General features: G+C 39.0%; 1 protein-coding gene across 3 annotated transcripts in view; it reads right to left on the bottom strand.

Moving 5' to 3' along the window:
• Positions 1-17358, bottom strand: part of Tox (thymocyte selection associated high mobility group box) — a 313402-nt gene that overhangs the window by 141204 nt on the left and 154840 nt on the right. For 2 of the 3 annotated variants that reach the window (XM_052718877.1, XM_052718876.1), the window contains exon 3: positions 15123-15188. The exons of the other annotated variant lie outside the window; for it this stretch is intronic. In XM_052718877.1, the coding sequence (XP_052574837.1) occupies positions 15123-15188 (66 nt within the window). The remainder of the gene's footprint in view (positions 1-15122; positions 15189-17358) is intronic. 3 annotated transcript variants of the gene reach the window in all.

The raw sequence follows: 17358 nt of genomic DNA on the forward strand, positions 1-17358 counted from the left end.
AAAGAGGCCATTTTTATCTCTTCCTTCCCTCCTTTCTATGTCTTTGTTGTGATCCAACCCAGTGCTTTGCAGATGCAAGTCTAGTGTACCTGAGCTCCACAGCTAATCGTTACCATTTTATCTGGCTGAATGATACAAAGCACCTTTGTTATACAAAATTTCCTATCAACAGCATGTTTTTCCTTTTCCCAAATCCTACCCACCAAGATTAAATATTTACTTGACATAAGCACAAGAATTCCCAATCTGTCTCTCCACCGGCACTGCAGATAGTTTTTGCAATACAGTGTTTAAGAGGTTAATCGGTGCCTGTTTGAAACTTTCCTCAATAAGGCATAACTAATACAGAAGTAAAGGAAAAAGCTGGTTTTAATTTCAGAAGTGCCATTAACCCTCTGAAAATACTCAGGGATATTTCACCCAGGGTATACCATGACTTTACATTCTAGAGTTTCTTCGGTAGTTAAATCTTAATTTGTGGAGTTTTAAAGGAAGGTTTAATTGGTATCGACTTACACTTGGTGATAACAATTGCACTGCAATTTAGCTAAGCTACATGGTTTATTTTCATGTAATTACACATTAAGGTTATTTAATCCGTACAATTATATGCCAAAACCACAGACTCCACAACTTAACTGGTAATGCATAGTTATGTGGGTCAAGAATTTTAACAACATAAGGTTACTTAGCAGTTCTGTCCCTTACATTAGAAGCCATGATGTGGTTACTTGCCATGAGCCTATTAGAAAGTAATTGAAGCCCTATAAAAGTACCATTGCAATTATTTAAATGTCCAAATGTGCCAGAACTTTTACAAAGTGCAATGGAGGACTAATTTTTTTAAATGTGGAAATGAATTAATCTCCAACACTGGCTTCTATGACATGGCAGGTATACCCTGATTCCAGACCTTATCTGTGATGTGTTTAATAAGTGAGATTTATATTATACCCAGTTTGCAGTTTGAGAGGATACAGCACAATAGAGTGTGATTCAGTACTTATTCTCACTCCACATGAAAGTGCTTGTCTCCCTTGTCCCCAACAAATGTGGAAGTCACTTTTATGAATAGAAGAAAGTACTTAGGGATAGTGAGGGAAAATGCATTCCTATACTTTTTATTTTAGTGTTGAAATTTACCTTGGTAAAAGGTAAGTTGGAAATAGGCATGCAAATAAACTAATCTAAACACATCTATGACAATCCAGTGATGCAAAATAACTCAAAACTCCTTTGACCACAGGCTCTTCACTGCGTACAAACAAAAAGAGCTCTCACGGCAATGCAGGTGATGGGCCTCACTGTATCCTGTAGAATCCAAGCACCCTCGAGTATGGGGTGGGACAGGGTGTACTAGCATGAGGCTCAGTTAATTTTGAAAAAACACAGATGAACCGTTCAGACTGCAAGGGGATTGTTTGAATCATTAAAGTAGCAATTTAAAAATGGCATCCTCCTCAAGAGAGTAAGTTTGTAGTTGTAAATAACAGAGTCCATGGCTATTGCAACTCATTTTCTTAAAGCATCAAAAAGGAGTATTTGCGCATTTTACTTAGAAAGTGCCACCTAGCTCTCTGATGAGAAGTAGACGGGTTGCATATGGTAATGATTCCTTCAGTGACTAAGCAGAGTTGTCACAGCATGTTGGAAAGATTGGCAACTATGGAGTCCAACAGGTAAGTTTGCATCTAGGGTCTTTAGAGCATTTAGAAGTTTGGTTTCTGAAGTTTTCTATTCCTCTTGAGCCTATTTTAAAACTCAATTCATAGAGTTTTTAAGAGCATTTAAAATATACATTAAAAAGTCCAATAATCTATGTTCTCCAGATAAATTGTGCTTGAAAGGGGTTGTTGTTAAATGGATTTATAAATGTGTTAGACTGGGTCACGTCTAATAACAAACACTTCTAGACAGTCTGTTGGGGGCTAGATGTTTAACACACTGAGATCGTATAGGCATTTCCATGGATTTGCCATTGGTAAGACCTGATAATGGAGAAAAGTATACCCCGTTTATACATAAGGTATTCAAACAAATATTAAAGTATTGAAACAAACAGCCAACATCATTTCACACTTAGTTGAATGAAATTAGATTGCATGTCTTTCTTGTCATGGGTGTGTGTGCTTGCATGTGTGAATGCATGCTGGTAGTGTATGTGTGCCTATGGTGTACGCATGTGTTTGTGCGGACATGTGCATGTGTGTGTGTGCATATTTGTAGAGGCCATAGACCAATGTTGGGTGTTTTCTTCAATCCTCCACCTTTACCAAAGGACTTATTATTTTAGTTTATATGTATGGGTGTTTTCTTCAATCCTCCACCTTTACAAAAGGATTTGTTATTTTAGTTTATATGTATGGGTGTTTTGCCTACACATGTCTGTGCAACCTGTGTCAGCATTGCCAGAGGAGGCCAGAAGAGGGCACCAGATACCTTGGAACTGGAGTTACAGATGATTGGTAATTGTCACGTGGGTGTTAAGAACTGATCCTGGGTCCTCTGTGACAGCAGCCAGTGCTCTTAAGGGTTGAACCATCTCTCCAGCTCCTCCAACTTATCTTTTGAAACAAGGTCTCTCACTAAACTTAGGGCTTACCTATTGAGTTGGCTGTTTAGCCAGCAAGTTCCCATGATTCTCCTTGTTCCATCTTCCCTGCTCTAGGAAACACAGGCAACTACACCTGGCCTTTCTATGGACTGGGGATTCAACTCAAGTCCTCATGCATGTGTGGCAAGCACTTTACCAACTGAGCTCTCGACTCAGTCCCTAAATCGCATGTTTTAAATCAAAGGATAAAATAATAGAGAACAGAGAGTGTGCAAAATAACTGAAATGCTGGGATTGACTTACTGATGAAAGGCCAACAACTTGGTTCCTTTAGGAGCCCTGCAGCCATGCACCCTGGGACTGTTGAGTTCCCATCCAGGCCAAATGAGAAGGAATTTGTGAGCCAAAATGACCATGCCAAATATGCACAAACAGTATATTGCCAGCCTCCTGGTTGTGTCCTGAATTCAGGGTGTGTGTGCGGAGGTCTTCCCAGAGCAGTTTTGGCAAAGAGGCAAATTGCTGAGGAAAGGGTTCAATTCTAAGCCTACAACCAAAGAGACCAGGGTCGGGAAAAATCCAGAGGAACTTTCTGATCAACTTTGGATTGATCTGCTTGCATGCCTTTTTAGTCATTTGATTAGAGCCAACATCCATCCCCCACATGCAGCCTTCTCCAGCCCCCATTCCAGTGTAACAGGAAAAGAGTTCTCGCCTAATTTCTGGAAGGTCTCAATCTCCTGACTGTTTAATTGCATAGGTGCTCACTTCCTGTTTAATTGCATAGGTGCTCACTTCTTGAGCCACTTTGCTTTACATATTCCATGCTCTAAGTATCCTGTTTACATTATTTTCTCCATCTGCAGCCCACATTTCCTTTGCTACAGCCTGGTCTTTATTCTGCATTCCCATTCCACATCATTGCTTCTGCAAATGGAATGTTAATTTTACTGACTTTATTTTGGACTGCAGAGAATTCAGGTTTTCATATTGTCCAGCTAGAGAGTTAATTCATGCCGACCAGAAACAAATAATAAAGAGTTTCTTCCTGCTTTTGTCTTTTCTTCTCTTTGCAAAATCTAATTCTCTACCAGTGGGGCACTGTATTTTGTGGGTCCTTACCACATATTGCAATCATTATGCATAGCATTCAATCTTTGGTGACAAGAAGTCCCATAACTCAGAAGAATTCAAAAGATAGCATCTTGTACACATCTTTAAATTATGTGATGGACTCATGCAGTCATGCAAACACTAAAAATATGGCTATAGTTATAGTGCTGTAAAATATGGTTCTCATATAGAACTTTATTTGAAAGATAAATAAATACTACTGCCATCAAATGTATACAGGATGGCTTAATTTTTAATCTGTAACATAATTCCTGAAAGTCAAGGACAGAAAAAATGCTAATGTTTAAACATGTTTTATCATCTATTATTGAGCATTATCTCTGTGTAATTCAAATAACTCAATGGAAAGCAAAGTGAGCTGAGAAATTTAGCAAGAAAAAAAAACAAAAAAACAAAACTAAGCTAAACAAAAAACTCTAAATATTCTCCATATACTTTCTGAAGTTAAAACACTGCATTGCAGAGGTGATTTTCCCCAAAGGCTTTGAACAGCATCAATTCAATCTCTAATTTCTTTTGAGAAGACCTTCAGAGTTAGATCTTTTTTTCTGATTCTTTTGTGTCTGCATGAACAAGGGTTGATAGCTTGAGACTATAATGTATTACTGTGGAAAGCTTTGGTCTGTTACATAAATCATCTTAACACTCAGCAAGAATTGTCCAACAGTGCCATTGATGTGCTCAAGCCAACGATCCTGAAAACAATTTTTTTGTCTTTCTTCACATGCTAGACAATAGCAATAAATCATCTTCATTTAAAAACACACAATCTACTAATTTTTCAAACAATAGTTATTAAAATAAAATTTTTGGCAGAAAGCATAACATTTATTTTATTTCTGTTCATTAATTTTTAGAACCTTGTTAAAAAATAGTTAATGCTCATTCAGTATAGAAACATTTGCTGAATGCCTACTCTGATGTTTAAGACATTTTGTAAAAAGCAAGTTGAGCTACAAAAAAAATCAGAACACAGTCTGTAGGAAGGAGCAAATTGGGAGGCAGAATAGGAAATCTAAGCCCCCTGTAAAGGCCATATGCTTGAAATGTCAAACTAGGTGATTACAGAAGGCGATGGAAGGGGAATTATGCAGAGCTGGAATGTTGGAGTGTTGCTATCAGTAGATTACACAAATCATAGGGCTTGTAGATCAGATATTTCTGTCCAAGTGTGATGAGGGAGGACCATGTCATGGACCCATGCCTGAACATGCGGCAGCAATGAGGCTCAAAGTAAGACTTTCCTCAGCAAGGGCAGTATTAACAACCAAAACAAAGTGGGGTATGAGCTCAGTGTAGAGCTCTGCCAGCACTGGGGTATAAGATCACAGCTTGGTTATGAAAAATCGGGATGCAAAGCCTGTGTGAAACTAGAAAATGGGGTCTAACTAAGCATACCCAGAGAATCTAGGAGCTAGAACTGGAAGAGCTGAGGTCAGATTAATAAGGTGCAGCTTCAAGCATCTGGGAGTCACAAGGCCAGCACTTATACCAGATGTGCATGGGACATGGTTGCCTGACCCACGTCTGTCTCTCATGGCTGTTACTGGTAGCAAAGGGCTTCTTATGCCATTATTTATTAATGATCTTGGAATGGGAAAGAGAATTGCTTCCTCTTAGTGTGTCCTCACAGTATGTTAGAGGACATTTTAAAACCAAGCATGGGGTGTAGTTGTCATAAATAATGGAAAACAAAAGCAAAAACAATAACTGGTTTCCTGAAAACAATGTGCTCCCACTACCCACATGGGTGATGAGGGAAAGCAAGCCAAAGCTGAGGAGTTTCTTCAAGACCGCAGTCAGGGTCACATCTGATTTTCAGTGACAGACCACCATTCCATGTGCTGTTTACTGGGCTAAATGAAGTATTTAATTTCAATTTTAAATACATAATCTTAGGTAAAATGTAACCTTTACTTTTTCAACATTTCTTTTTAGTTCTTATGACCGAATACACTCAGAGATCTTGTTTTACAAATTGTTTTATTTTATAAGTAATCTAAGTAAACCAAGTTTTGAAAAAGGAGAACAGTCCTGAAATGTATGTCTTCCTAGAGCCTTTTTACTGCACACTTGATATTTCATTGTGACCTTTTGTTTTCATTTTTAATAAGGAAAATCCTATCACAGGGGTCTGATTTAGGAGTTAGAAACACCAGACACAAATCTCAGATCACCTCTTAGCAAGAACAACCACTTTCTTTTCTCCTCAAATCCCAAGTCTATACAACAGAGACAACAGTGGTCAACTCATGAAGAGGCTGTCATGGTGAAGTAAGAAAAATGAAAGAAATGTGCAGGTTATGGGTAATGCCCTAGTCCATAAGATCAGTTAATACCTGTAAGATATATTTATTTCAACACTCTGTAATTTAACCTCTTCACATATAATATCATGAATGATTTTTAATGCTAATGAACACTATTTAGACCATTGTTCAAATCTATGTATATTATTCATTGTTCTGTAATTTATTTAATCAGGTTTTAATTTTGAATATTTAGACTGTTCCCAGTTTTCCTGTTATGAATCACTGTGATGAATCATATCCAATTATTTCCTTAGGAGAATATTCTAGAGTTCTATGTTTATGCTTAAATGGAATCACAGAGTGCTATGAAAATTTCATGTTTAAGATAGTGTGTTGAAATCTAATGAATTTTGTTCACTTATTAAATTTTTTAAAAAGTATGGATTTCTCCTATTCCAAAGTATATGTAAAACAAGCAAATCCGTCAGCGTTTCTGGGCTGCAGTTTCCTTGTCTGCAGTGTATGTCTGTGGTGGTGCAGACAAGACTTGTCTAGAGGAGGAGGAAGCAATCACTACCAGTGATAAACCAAATCCTGATGCTGCAAATAGCCACCTTACAGAAATATAAGGCTTTTGTATGTGAACAAAGATGCGTTTGCTGATTTTATTACTTAAAAAGTTCAAGTAGCTACTGTTTCATCTGGTCGAACCTAGTAATTCTCAAAGCACCCCATGCATGCCACACTGTGCAGCTCTTTTAATTTGGGAAACAACTGAGGCTAAGATGCCAACAAGTGACACAATTTTCAAATAAAATGAAGCCTCATCCAACAAAGATGGAGGCTAACCTTCCCAAGCCTGAAGAGCTCATGTGACATTTACTTTTTGGTGTTTTCCATGTCACTTAAACTGTCTCAGCCCCCTTGAGTGATGTAAGGATTGAAGAAGATGCTGGCAAAGCTTTACCTCAGTTTCACTGGCAGAAAGTGTGGCTGACAGTCACTTTCATTTTTATGAATCTAATTCCTTCTTGACACAAGGAAGGGGTATACTAACTTAAGCTTCCAGCAAACTTAAATGTCCTACTAAAACTCATCATCTGCTTCAGATCATAAGAAATAAAGGAGAAGGTGAATGGAACAAAATGGCAGCTGAGTAAGATAGCCAGCCTTGCGACTGTCTCCTCAACAGAGAGGCTAATGTAAACAGCTATGCATCACTAAGCTGCCCTCACAAGAGCATGGGACCTGGGAAACTGGCTAAGTTCACAGTTTCAGAAGTAAAGGCCTCCTTCCAGTATGGACAAGGATGAGTTCAGCTTCTCAAAGGTGAGGGCTGTGTAGAGCCACCAGCCCTCACCCCTGTGTCCTCCCAAACCTTTCTGCTTTGTGATTTCAGGACCTAAGAACTCACAGTAGGTTTAGCTCTTAAAGAATGCCCTTCCCACTGTATCCAGAAAAGCCCTCATTGTTGATTTCAACCTGTGACCCTCCGAGATCTGGTGAACTGCCCCATCGCAATAATGTGGTGCTGGTCTTTGCGGTCACTTATTTGGCCTTCCTGTTGATAGGATCAAATAGCCAGAACCTATAGACAGCAAGGTCGATATGAACACAATCCAAGACATCTACCAACCAATGCCAACCTATTAGGGTTTCTGCAAAATGTTAAGTATCTAAACTATTAAATAATAAAGGTCAGATGAAGTATAGAAAAAATACAGAAATAAATAAAAATTAAAGTGAAACCTCTGAACTTCTGGGAAGTCTAGCTGGTTCTGTTTCCAAACCCAGGAACTGAAACTACTTAGGGAAACTTAACACTTCTGAAAGGTGTTTGGGGCGGCAGGTAAGGGGACAGCAGAAAGTACCAGAGACCTGGGGTGAGTGGAAAAAATCCCTCAGGCCTTAGCATTGTACTTATACTAAAAATGAGCATAATCTTTCCTACTTGACATATTAAAGTTTTAGTGATTTTTAGAACAAAATGTAATTGCCTTGGAAACAGTTGGTATACACAGGCATCATGACTCAACACACTACTGTTCCGACACGGAAATGCCACTATGTTTTTAGGCATTCTTTGGTGACAAGTTTATTATGAGTGTCCAAAAATATAGTGTGTGATAAACACACATTTTATCACAAAAGTCCTACTCATCTATGTGTCAAAGAAAAGGAAATTCGAAGTGCAATTTTGCACAAGGCAAAGAATTAGTTTCAAACTGTATCAGTCGCTGTTGTGTGACGGTCAGCTGAGCTCTACGGCACAGGCCTCTTTCCACTGCCTGCCATGAGGTTCTCCCATGGAGAAAACCTAGCTCCAAATGGAGCTTGGCATTTCCAGGATCTGTTTTTACCACTAATGCTGCTCCATTCATGTGTTTTCATAATTTTTATCACTGAGATGCATTTCCCTAATGCCTGAAAAAACAGACTATTAGACAATTATAATGAAATGCTCAAGCATGCCCAGCAACAAACATTCATTTTCTGAAAGTAAAAAATGAGTCCTATATTCACAAATCCCACCGCTTGGAAATGTATATGATACACAACATTTAACCTGTCAGCAGCCTCATTAGTGTCAATGAGTAGAAACTGGCAATCAGGGGATGGAGAGCTTCACATGTGTTTATGTTTTAAAATGTTCCTGAAATAGCTCTGCTGGCAGGGTTGAAACACAACACTTGTCCGGGACAAATGGATTTCAGTCTACATTTTATGGTCTATCTACATTTTTAAGAAATTTGTATTTCACACATGGATCATCATTGTAATTAACAGAGTCAACAGTCAGCAACATAATAATAAAATGAAATAAAATAATAATTAATAATAATAATAAATTTAACTATACTGGTACATAAATGATCCAGAAAATATGCAGGAAGACTGATGTGTCTTTAATGAGCATGAGTTTAAAGACATCTATTTGTATGGTGTCTGTATTCAGTATCCATACAACCATTAAGACATTTTCATAAAGTAGAGAAATATGTGAGCTATTTCAAGATATAATGCAGAGAAACAGACTTCCATGTAAGAAGCCAATTTAGGAAGAAAATAACATAAACAATAGTAACTTGTGTGTTCAAGTGAGGCATCTTTTAAATTTTGAGTAATGAAGATGTCAAGCCAAATGCTAGAGTAGTTTAACTTAATTAGGTGGCCTATTTTTCCAGGCATCCTTTCATTTCCCATTGAAAACTCAGCTTGTATGCAAGGCAACAGGAGCAATTTTGTCTTGTAATGAATACCTGGGGGACCGCACAGTAATCATGTGAATGTTATACTGAAGACTGGTTTGAGTAACTAGTCGCTGCTTGTTAAGATGCCAGACTCTATTGGGGTAACTAGATTACTCAATGCATGCAGCTTCATCATTTTATTAGGCCAATGGTCAAAAAGTCAAGTCAACTTTACTCTAGAAAAATTTCCAAAAGGAATCAATCTAAAAGCAATCAGTCTAATTTTTAGTTCAAAATTATGTCACAATTATGGACTTTTTATGGCCCATGATAAAGATTTTTTTCTTTAAAAATACCACCCTTTCTAGGTTCCTTTTGCCATGTCTCATTTACACTCTGATCTACTACAGTGTTTTCTTATTAGGAAAACATACAATTACAAAAGAGAGAGTCATTGGCATGTTTGCAAATTTTAGAACATAATCCTAAGAATATTTTTTTGAAAAAAATATTGTTGCGAAGATGGATTTGGAGAGCCAAGTGGCCGTACTGCTGTGGGGCTGTTAACTACAAACAGCAAAAAGTTGCTGCAGTGTGCGTCTAGTTATTGTCTAACTCAGTGTCATGTTAAGTCTGCAAGGCTTGTTCTTGAAATGACTCTCCCAGGAGAAGGGGACACTGGCATCCCAGATTAAATATGTCCTAGCTTATCCCCAGACATGTGGTAATACGACAATAAACCAAGTAATTCGAGGTACATTACATTTCCGCAGTACAAGGTTGAGAATCTTTGCAAATGGAAATCTCAGAGAATCAATGTGACAAAAACACACATAATATGCTTATTTATTTACTTATCTTTCAACAAATGGTGCTGCATAACTCTGACAGTTCAAATATTATTCAGGCACAGAAGACTCAGAAAGAAAGAAGAGCAACAAGTCGCATCTTCAAGGGTTCACAACCATACAGGGAAGACAAGGCCAGACTCTGGGGGCCTTGTGCCACAGAGTAAGGAGCTTGCTCCTCCACAGCAAAGATGTGAGACCCTGCCGAGACCTGGAGGTCCACCTCCCAGTAACACTGAGGAGAAGCAGAAAGGTGGAGGAAGTGAACAGTTAGATGAATTCATGAGGCTGGTGATCAGAGCACAACAGTGTGGCTGAAAGGAGAAGAAAGACTCAAAAGTCATGGGGGAGAAGTAGAGTCCACACTACATGGGTGAGCACGGTCCAAGTGATGAGGAAGCCTACACAGGGCTGTGCTCACAGACTGGGTAGTGATTTTGTCAGTATGAGAAAAAGAAGTCCGACATGAGAATCTGAAAACTGGAAGGCATGCACTGCACCTTGAAGAAATGGTAAATTGGAGTCTGCCAGGTACAGTTCCCCAGAAGAGTCAGAAACCAAACCTGGGGTTCCCAGGGAGAGTTTCCCTACATGCACAGATGCTTCTGGATTTTCATTTGTACTTGAAATGTAGTTTGAGTCAGGGCTCACTACTACCGCAGGGAAACACTGCTGCTATACTTTACTGTTTTGGTTAGCCTCATGAATAAAGAAGTATGTGAGGCAATTAACTTATAAAGGGAAAGGTTTCTTTTGGTGCATAGTTTTAAAGGTTTTAGTGCATGGCTGACAGCCCCGTTGCTTTAGGCTACTGGTGGGCCTGCTGGATAGCAATTGGAATCAAGAGAGAAGGGGCTTATGGTCCCCCAATCTGCACTAAGGGTGTGTCCTGTATGATGTAAGGATCTCCCACTTGGCCCTATTTCCCTTCCAGATAGTACCATTATGCAGAAGAGCATGGAGGTGATGTTTGGACCTCTAGGGACAGTCATCTAAAGCATAGCTTTTACTACTTGTTTGAGACCTTGAGACTTTGATATCAGATAAGAGACAGAATTCTAGTGCGGATTGGAGATTGGAAGGAAGCAGAGAGAAAATGGATCAGAAACTGAGAAGAATGTAGAGTATGCTCTTAGATCTGGGTGCTTAACATTTAGGGTTCAGTGTTAGACTCTGAATTAGTACAAACAAGTCATTCAAGCAAAGCATAACTCCCCAGAGAGGAAGCAGCCGATGGAAAGGAAGAAGAAATGGTAGAAGGAAGGATGCTGGAAGCAGGGTGGGTGGGATGGGGGTGGGGCAGACAATCACATAGAACAGAAAACATGTAGTGTTCTGAATGTCAAGGGCAGGGATGAAGTAATTTCTAAGGAAAAAAAAAAGGTTTTAATCATGAAACCTAAATGCTTCCATTACTGAATATCAGAAAAAAAAAAAAAAACTTTGAAAATCCCCCAGCAAGGGACTCTTCCTTGTATAAAAACACTCATCCTCCCCATCTTTTCACACAGACCTGTCACTGTAAGGAGCAGAAGCAGGGGCATGGAGCACACACAATGCTGTCTCTAGGAGTGAACACCAGGGAGCAGAGTATGAAGATGTATCGTGAAAAGGAATATTCCTGAAATGCTTGTAGAAGAAGAAAGAACGGGAAGCAATGATGCATAGCCAAGGATAGACTATCTCAGGGGCCACAGAGGGCACTGATGAAGACAACTAGGTGGTCCCCATCCCTGTGATGCACTTAATTCAGAGGGCCACTGACACATCAAGTCAAGACACATCTAAGATGCTGTGGAAGATGCTACACTGCAGTTGGGAGCCAGGGAGGAGCTTCATGTGGTAAGCCGTAAGGAGCACTCCACAGAAGGTGTATCTGAGAACCTGGAGAAGGTTCTGGTGGAAATCCAGCTCAGGCAGGAAGCCCAGTTCCCACCACCATGGCATGCTTTCTGGTGTAGCAGTCTAGATAAATTTTAAAGTAAATTTTTTTGTATCTATTCAAGATAATCAGCACAATGTGGGGCATCAACATAAAATGATGGTTACTGCAGTGAAACAGATAAGTGCGGCCATCATCACAGAGGAGCTCTTATCCTTGTGTGTGGCAAGAATATCATCTACTCATTTGGGAAGATCTTAAGTATGTTAACAATGGTCTTCATGCTGAATCTCCTGACTTGTTCTTTCTATGTGTCTGCTCCTTTGTGTCTTAGTCTAACTCTGCTGTCTCTCTCAAGCATGACAAGCAGGCTGTTCCCTTTCCACCTGGCTCTCCTATAATCTCTTCACATCTTCCCTCAAATTGGACAAGCCCAATCTTGCAAGGTCAAGAGCTATCCAGCAACAATGGTCCCTTTGGACAGGCTTTGGAAACACAAAAAGAAATATTGCACTGCATGGAGTAAGATGATTGCATTCAGGATTAAAACAAGCTAAATGGTGTTTAAATCCAAGTCCTGAGTGCCCAGAACAGTTACACCTGTTAGAGTAGGAAATAGTTTTCCAAGCATGGCACCAGGGTGCAGTGGCAATGTTATGGGCTTTTCTTACATACTTGTCAGTCTTATGATCCTGGGGTATTCAATTTAAGACCTATCAATTACTGAGCCATTTGAAAAAAAAATTTAAGGGTCTGTATACACTAGCTTAAGAGGTAGAGAATGCACTCAGCAGATAGGGCAAGGAGCCCTTTGAGACTATCTGAAAGAATATCATTAATTTTTACAGTGTACTTTCATTTCTGGAGCAGCTCCAGCATAGGCTTTCTATAAAAATCATCTCAAGTTCAGGATTATGCTATATGCTTGCAGAAGCATCACAGCAAAACACTGTTCCATATGTTGCTACTTAGCAACGTAGTCTGTAAGTCCCACAGCAGGCACCAAGCTGAAAACTAAACAGGAATTATAATGTTGAGTGATGCAATGAGGTAACTTGTCCTGGATTACTAAACTACACAGCTGTTTGATGTTAGGTAGGAAACGGAACAAAACTCTTTTCTTTCCTACAGGGTGACTAAGATTCTATTTATGGCTGCCTAAAGGATACTTTGATTAAAATTCCCAAAAAGAACACTAGGGAATGAATTCTTGAACACAGTATATTGCAGGAAACAAAAAGAATGTTAAGTGTAAAATTTAGCAAAGGCCATTTGACTTGGGTAATATGTGAAGTTTATTTGCATCTAGGGTATGTACTATCTTTCATTGCTCTAATTTTTAAAACAACTCATTCTAAAAAAGAACAAAACAAAACATTTTCATATGTTCTGCATTATTTAAAAAAATGCCTTGCTCCTGGCTTGCAAAGATGCCATATATTTAGAAAGCACAAAATTTATTTGGATCTCTTTATTCCTTCATTGTAAACAGTCACTGTATTGGAAACATTCTTAAGAACTCCTGACAAAAATGTTAAGAAAAAATAATGCTGGTTGTTTGATTTTAGTAAGGGATTAATATTCTTCACTATAGTCAAATTTAGAAATCTAAGGAGCTGAATTGCAAAGATGCATATATTCTGAAGTTGCCATCCTTTATCCAAAACTCCTTAAGACGGACATAATGATTCTCTGCGAGCGAGCAGCTGCTTTATAACAGTAATCATTTATTGAGTTTGTGTTTCTACTGTTTCAAACAAATTCAATTAGCCTTCACACTTCAAAACCCTAAAGGCCCAAAGAGATGGTACTGGCTTGCTTTAATCTAATAGTAATACTAAACTTGTCAGTACAGTTTTGGGATTGATGGTTAGAAGCAAATTAATAGTAACATTTTTCATTTTTTAATCAAACAGTCCTATTCAGAACTACCTATGGGTCCTGGAGGGTACTTAGCAGAATGAATTCAGTAAAGGAAGAATTCTACATGCAAAGCGTGCCTCTCAGAGAGGTTCTTACACTGATCTTTTCAATAGAATGGAAGCCAACAGAATCCGGGTCTTTGAACTTCATGATGATCTTTATGGTTGGACAATATAGTGGAGTGTCCAGAATGTCTGTCAGACAAGGCAGTGGTAATAATGACTTCTAAATAAATTTTGAGTTCATGGAGACATGCGCCTGCCTGTTTTTAGTTAAGCAGAAGACATTTGCTCACAGAGAACACTCCTGTTATATGCGTTAGATTGTGTTTTCTGACAACAACCATGAAAGAAAATGACTTTGTACGTAGCCCCTTTGCACCCCTCTCCTCTCAGTGATCAAATGAACTCAGGCAGATAAATAGGTATTGAAAACTACTACCTGGGAGTTTATGCTTTCAGTAACTGGCTATTGAAATCCCAGGCAAATGTGATTTTTTCCATTGAAGAAAAAAATAGGTTCATGTCCACAAAATGCTCCCGTGAACTCTCCCTACTCTCATTTATTCGCTTATTTATTTTTGCTTATAGTGTTCAGATATTCTATGTTATCCCGGCACCCTAGGGCAGTTATAATTTTGCTTTAACTGCCCTCTCTGAATTAGAGGGCCCGGTTTTAAGTATCTAAAAATAAATAGGCAAGCATTTACTTTCATAAATGTAACCATTTACATTCCCATTCCACTTTTGTTGTCACTTCTCATGATTAAATACCTTGTCAACCTTTCCTAGGGAAATGGACACAAAGGTGCCCTTGAAAGATTTCAATCATGTTTGTGCTCAGGGACCTAAAAGCCACTCTCTCCCCTGCCCCCCAGAAAGTCCTAAAAGCAGCCATCTAGGACTCACTAGCCATAATACCTCAGTGATGAACATAATGCGTGTTTGAAAATGGCCCTAAACAGTTGATAATTGAAGCTATTGGTGGCATGTGTTGCTTACAATGATAAACTCATCCACAGTCAGAAACACAAATAACTTGCACCTGTAAAGACTTTATTTCCTAAAGGTAACACAACTGTTTAGGAAAGCTCATGCTGGCAAAACAGCTGCTTGCCATTCTGGAGGGGAAGCAAGGTAGCATCCTCCAACAAATGCCAAAGCTGGTGCTTTATCAGCTCCATCTCATTAACTGGAAACAAGGCTTAAATGCTTTGTTTATAAATTATGATTATTCCTGATTGCGGCAGTTACTGATAGTGCTACTCATTTGCAATGCAACTCTTTGAATTTGTTTAATTACAATTTGAAACAAGGCAGAGAAGATTAATTAACCCACCTGGCTGGCTGGCACATAGTCCTGGCTCGGCTCTGTCATGCTCATATACATGTTCTCACCGTCAAACTGCGAATGAAATAATAGTAAACATTGAGCAATCTTGACTGTGTGTGTGTGTGTGTGTGTGTGTGTGTTTTCTCCACCCCCCTCAAACTGGAAAACAGTAGCCATAAAAAATAGCATGGCTGAGAACATGAAAATCTGTCACAGTCAGTGAGCCACATCTTTCCTCTGATGCTTCTGTTGTCATCTTCCCTGACCCTGCGTGTCAGTGATTTGGAGTAATTAGTGCTCTAGTAATTACAGCAAGCGAGCAAGAAATGAATGGTTTCCTTTCATCTGCAATCTGTTTTAAAACAAAATGGCTCATTTTGCACGCCATGTATACATACTGCAGTTGGGCTGTAATGAAGTATTAAATGAATGGCATGCTTTCTGAAAAGAAAAAAAATAATGGAAAATACAAGGAGGCGCAGCCCCGTGCATTCTGAGTTAAGCTCTCCAAAAAGAAAAAGTGCAGAGTTTCATAATGAACTAAAACTGGCTTCACTCTAACAGTCTTTTGATTAGAAAAGCATTCTAAATTTATAGTAATATTTGAAGAAAGCATGTGCCAGCATAACCGTGGCTAAGAACAGAATATAAGAATAACAAAGAAAACAAATAATAACATAGAGGTACCATGATCAAATTTCTTTTCCTGAAATTTTTCAAATACATAGAATGAATATAAACAGGCCAATGCATACAAATTGACCCATATATTTTCAAGTTAGGAACAAGAGAGAAGGAGGGTATTCACAGGGCAGCCCTGTTGCAGAACTATGAAACAAGCCATAGCATTGACAGCAGCAGCATGCACTTGGCGATGCTGGGTTTGAATCACTCCATTCAATCTGCCTCTATCTGGAGTCTCTTGGTAAATGAGGAAAGTATTCCTCTTCAGTTAAAGGAAGATTTTTCCTAAGGTAATCATCACATTGACCAATATAATCAGCTTCAACACTAGGTCTGGATATGTGCTTAGTGACCGGCTTTTCAGACAGAGGAACTTGCAAATGTGAGAATCTACTTTTCAAACCAAAACAATCACTGATAGAAGTACAAGTTAATGGTAATATGAACATTTTCACATACCACTAAACTGATAAAGGCAAACAGAAAGCCATGAGTCAGAGACATTCTATTCCATTACCTATGGGTTACTAACCCTATAAGAAGGTTATACAGCCCCCCCCCCCAGAAGTATCAGAGCCTCTACTATAGTCAGCAATAGTGAATTGTAGTGGTAAAATGCCCCCTAATGTAGCACGAATCTTAACGGGTCTTATTAATAAAATCAAACCTGAAGCCAGGTGTTAGGGTGAATGCTAGAAGATCAGAGAAGCAGAACAAGCCACAGCTAACCTCACCTCATCAATTCCTTAGCTGATCTCGTTTCCTCAAACTGGAAGCCTCTGAGTCCTCATCCAGAATGAATCTCAGCTGAACTGCTGCTAAAAGCCTAAAGGCTTAACCAGACTCTAGTTTCTGGTCCTCACGCCTTATAGATCTTCCAGCTTCCTGCCATCACTTCCTGGGATTGAAGGCATATGTCACCATGCCTGGCAGTTTCCAGTGTGGCTTTGAACTCAGAGATCCAGATGGATCTCTGCCTTCGGAATGCTAAGATTAAAGGTGTGTGCTACCAAAGCTTAACCTCTATGTTTAATATTGTGGCTGTTCTGTTCTCTGACTCCCAGATAAGTTTATTGGCATGCACAATATATCAACCATACCCTAATGACACTGGAGCACTCATTAGGTTCATCTCAAATACTAAAAGGATTTCTTCATGTATCACCCTAAAAACACTTTTCATGTCTTGCACACTACCTATCTCAGTGGTGACAAGATCCTTTGTTGAATGACATGGTTGTTTGTGCAATCCAGAGATTAGCACAAATAGAGAGGAGAGTTGTGTGACTCAGCTGCTCCATCAACTGGCTCAGAAGTTTTGAGTCCTATTGACTTACCAAAGGATGATGTTCCATCAGTCAGGTGAATTCCCCTAAATACCAATCACCCTACATATCCAACACTTCAAATTCTGACAAAGAGCTTCACAGGGAATTCTCCAACATGGCCTGCTGTGGGATACACTGGTTTGTTTGCAAATGTTTTCTATGTTAAAATGCCAAAGAACCACTTAAAATATGAACAGTTTTTTTGACTACGACAAACTAAACGGAACAGA

Source organism: Peromyscus californicus, unplaced genomic scaffold (genome assembly GCF_007827085.1).
Source record: "Peromyscus californicus insignis strain IS unplaced genomic scaffold, ASM782708v3 Scaffold_5__1_contigs__length_169319896, whole genome shotgun sequence".
Lineage (NCBI taxonomy): Eukaryota > Metazoa > Chordata > Mammalia > Rodentia > Cricetidae > Peromyscus > Peromyscus californicus.